The sequence below is a fragment of the Nicotiana tomentosiformis genome, chromosome 7 (genome assembly GCF_000390325.3).
Source record: "Nicotiana tomentosiformis chromosome 7, ASM39032v3, whole genome shotgun sequence".
Lineage (NCBI taxonomy): Eukaryota > Viridiplantae > Streptophyta > Magnoliopsida > Solanales > Solanaceae > Nicotiana > Nicotiana tomentosiformis.
The window spans coordinates 96,228,176-96,232,043 of NC_090818.1; the positions used below are offsets into that span (position 1 = coordinate 96,228,176).

The 3,868-nt window shown below is 41.6% G+C and overlaps 1 protein-coding gene across 1 annotated transcript; it reads right to left on the reverse strand.

The window, feature by feature from the left end:
* Window positions 1-267: 267 nt before the first annotated feature.
* LOC138896053 (uncharacterized) lies at window positions 268-1,109 on the reverse strand. Its single transcript, XM_070180830.1, has 2 exons — window positions 799-1,109; window positions 268-715 (listed from the first exon to the last, which is right to left on the reverse strand). Exons 1-2 carry the CDS (start codon window positions 1,107-1,109, stop codon window positions 268-270), a joined length of 759 nt encoding a protein of 252 aa, XP_070036931.1.
* Window positions 1,110-3,868: the final 2,759 nt, after the last annotated feature.

The following is a 3,868-nucleotide window of genomic DNA, read 5'->3' on the forward strand; positions in this document are numbered from 1 at the left end:
TTATGATTGTCCACTATCTTTCGCAAGATTCTTTTGATGTTTTTTGTTGGCTGCTTCAACTGCCCCATTCATTTGCGGTCTGTAGGTTGTAGAGTTACGGTGGATGACTCTAAACTTCTCACAAATCTCCCTTATGATATCACTGTTGAGATTGGATGCATTTTCGGTGATGATTGACTTAGGTATCCCAAATCGGCAGACTATGTGGTTACGGATGAAATTTGCCAATACTTTCTTCGTGATGGCCTTGTATGTAGAAGCTTTGACCTATTTGGTGAAGTAGTCAATGGCTACCAAGATGAAATGGTGTCCATTTGATGCAACAGTCTCTATGGGTCCGATTACATCCATGCCCCAAGAGGCAAATGGCCAAGGTAAACCTATTACACTCAACTCATTAGGTGGAACCTGGATGAAATCCTCTTGGATCTGGCACTGGTGACACTTCTTCATATAGAGGATACTATCGCTCTCTATGGTCATCCAAAAGTATCTGGCTCTCAAAATCATCTTAGCTAAGGTGAAGCCATCCATGTGAGGTCCACACGTCCCTGGATGTATTTCTTCTAGCAATCTGGTTGCTTCAGCAGCATCTACACATATTAACAAACCTAAGTCTGGGGCCCTCCTGTACAGGGCTTTCCCATTAAGGAAAAAGTGATTTGCTAGCCTTCTGAGTGCTCGCTTCTGACCATTGGTGGCATTCTCTGGTACTCTATTGTTTCAAGGAACCTTTTGATGTCGTAGTACCATGGCTTACCGTCTGGCTCTTAATCTAAATGGAAACAATATGCATACTGATCCCTAACCTCTATCTCAATAGGATCGATGTACTTCTTATCTGGATGTTGGATCATGGACAACAAAGCTGCGAGAGCGTCGGCAAACTCGTTATGGATCCTAGGAATGTGTTTGAACTGGATCTTTATGAACCTTTTACACAAATCTTTTAAGCAATGCAGGTATGGAAGGATCTTGACGTTCTTTGTAGTCCATTCTCCTTGAACTTGATGTATCAACAGATCAGAATCTCCAATGACCAGAAGCTCTTTGATGTTCATGTCGACTGTCATCCTAATCTCGGGGATGCATGCTTCATACTCGGCCATATTATTGGTGAAAGGGAAATTTATCTTTGCTGATGTCGGGTGATGCTATCCTGATTCTGAAATTAAAACTGCTCCAATTCCCATTCCTTTGAAATTTGTTGCTCCATCAAAGAACATTCTCCATCCTGGGTATGACTCTACAATATCTTCTCCCGCAAACAACACTTCTTCATCCGGAAAGTATGTAGTGAGATGCTCATAATCCTTGTCCACTAGATTCTCTGCAAGGTGGTCGGCTAAAGCTTATCCTTTGATGGCCTTCTACGTTGTGTAGACAATGTCGAACTTGCTGAAAAGAATCTACCATTTGGCCAATTTTCCTGTAGGAATTGGCTTTTGAAAGATATACTTGAGTGGATCGAGCCGGGATATTAGGTGTGTGGTGTATGCCAACATGTAGTGCCTCAATTTCTGGGTGATCCAAGTCAAAGTGCAGCAGGCACACTCTATTAGGGTGTATTTGGCTTCGTATGGTGTAAACTTCTTGCTCAAATAGTAGATAGGTTGTTCTTTACTCTCGGTCTCATTGTGTCATCCCAACATGCATTAAAATGCATTGTCCAAAATTGACAAATATAATAATAGTGGCTTCCCGGGATCGGGAGGAACCAACTCTGGTGGATTTGACAAGTACTCCTTGATCTTGTTGAAGTCTTTTTGACACTCTTCTATCCATTTCGTAGCAGCGTCTTTTTCAGCATCTTAAATATGGGCTCACAAATGACCGTAGACTGGGCTATGAATCTGCTGATGTAATATAACCTTCCAAGAAAACACATCACGTCCTTCTTGCTCTTAGGCTGTGGTAAGTCTTGAATGGATTTGATCTTTGAAGGATCCAATTATATCCTTTTCCTGCTTACAATGAAACCTAACAGTTTTCCAGTAGGGACTTTGAATGCACATTTTGCAGGATTCAACTTCAAGCTGTACCTCCGCAAGCATTCAAAAAACTTCTTCAGGTCATCCAAATGTTTTGCACTCTTTCGCGATTTGATGATGACGTTGTCCACATATTCCTCGATTTCCTTGTTGATCATGTCATGAAAGAGGGTCGTCATGGCCCTCATATAAGTAGCACAAGCATTTTTGAGGTCGAACGACATGACTGTGTAGCAATAAACTCCCCAAGATGTAGTTAACGTTGTCTTCTCTGCATCTTCTTCATGTATCAAAATTTGATAGTACCCGGCGAAATAATCCACAAATGACTGCAGCTCGTGCTTTGCACAATTTTCGATGAGGATATGAATGTTTGGTAAAGTTAAATCCTCCTTTGGATTGGCCTTGTTATGATCTCGATAATCCATACATATCCTGATCTTCCCATCCTACTTTGGCACCGGTATGATATTTTCCAACAATGTGGGATAATTGGTGACTCTCGCCACGTTTGCCTCTATCTACTTGGTCACTTCTTATTTTATCCTCAAACTCAAGTTTGGTTTGAACTTTCTGGCTTTTGTTTGACTGGCGGTCTGGCATGATCAGTAGGCAATCGATGTGAAACGATGTCGGTGCTCAATTCGGGCATGTCGTCATATGACCATGTGAATACGTCGATGTATTATCGGAGGAGCTTGACCAATTCTTCTTTTTGCTCTGCTTCTAAATGAATGTTGATTCCAGTTTCTTTCATTCCTTCCTTGCTTCCCAGGTTGACCACTTCTATCTCTTCAAGGTTAAGCTTTTTCTAGCTTTCCAACTATTCGATCTCTGGTGGGAGATTATCTGGCATCATGCTTTTGTCGTATTCCTCGTAGCCTGGATCGCTTTGCTCGAGAGTTTCATTACATGTCATAATTGTGAAACGCGGGTTTTTATCGGTTTTGATTACTGAAAAGAAAAACTAAGTAAAAATGAAGCGATAAATAAGTTTGCAATAATTTTAAGAAAGCAATTCTTTTTATTTCATCAAAGAAGAACGTTTAAGCGTTCAAGGATGCAATTGACAAAAGAGTGCAGGCACGGTTCAAGCCTCAATTCACCGTGCATTTATTTTCAAAAGGTTTATAATTCCACACTACCAAAACTCCCGGCGAACTTGAGATGGCTGGCGGTCCAATTCTGCAAGTCCTCTCCTGGTTCGGCATCCTGAATCGTCGGTGTCTTGATATCAACTTTGTCACAACATTCTTCGATCATCACGAAAAGCCTTACCATTCAGTCAATGATGTCATCCTCTAATGTTGAGCTCTGACCCATACCCGGAACACGCTCTAGCATAACATTTTTCTTCCCGAAGCCACTGGTATAAGTCTTTTCAATTGGAGGCTGATACCCTAAACCGGCTCTACCTTTTTGCCCCCTTGGCTCAATCGGATATGTTATCTCATTTGATCAGGCTCCCAGCCTAGTCCCTGGTCGGTATCCATACTTCATCATTTCTCTCATAGCCATATTTGATCTGTATGGTGACCACATACCCATATTCTGCTTAGTCTCCTTTATTTTTGTGGTTTGCATGATCTCGACCGCATGAAAAATAACCCCGTCTAATCCTTCTATGAATGGAACTGCATGTTCTAGATAAGTTGGCTGACTCCATTCGCCTTGAACTACAATCTCTTGACAACCCCATTCAAACTTCATACACTAATGGAGGGTGGACAGGACTACACCTATCATATGTATCCAAGGTCATCCCAGCAATATGTTGTATGAGGATGAGATGTCCATTACTTGGAAAAGTGTGGGAAACTCAACTGGTCTAATTTGTAGAGCTAAATAGATTTCCCCAATGATGTCCTTCTGCGACC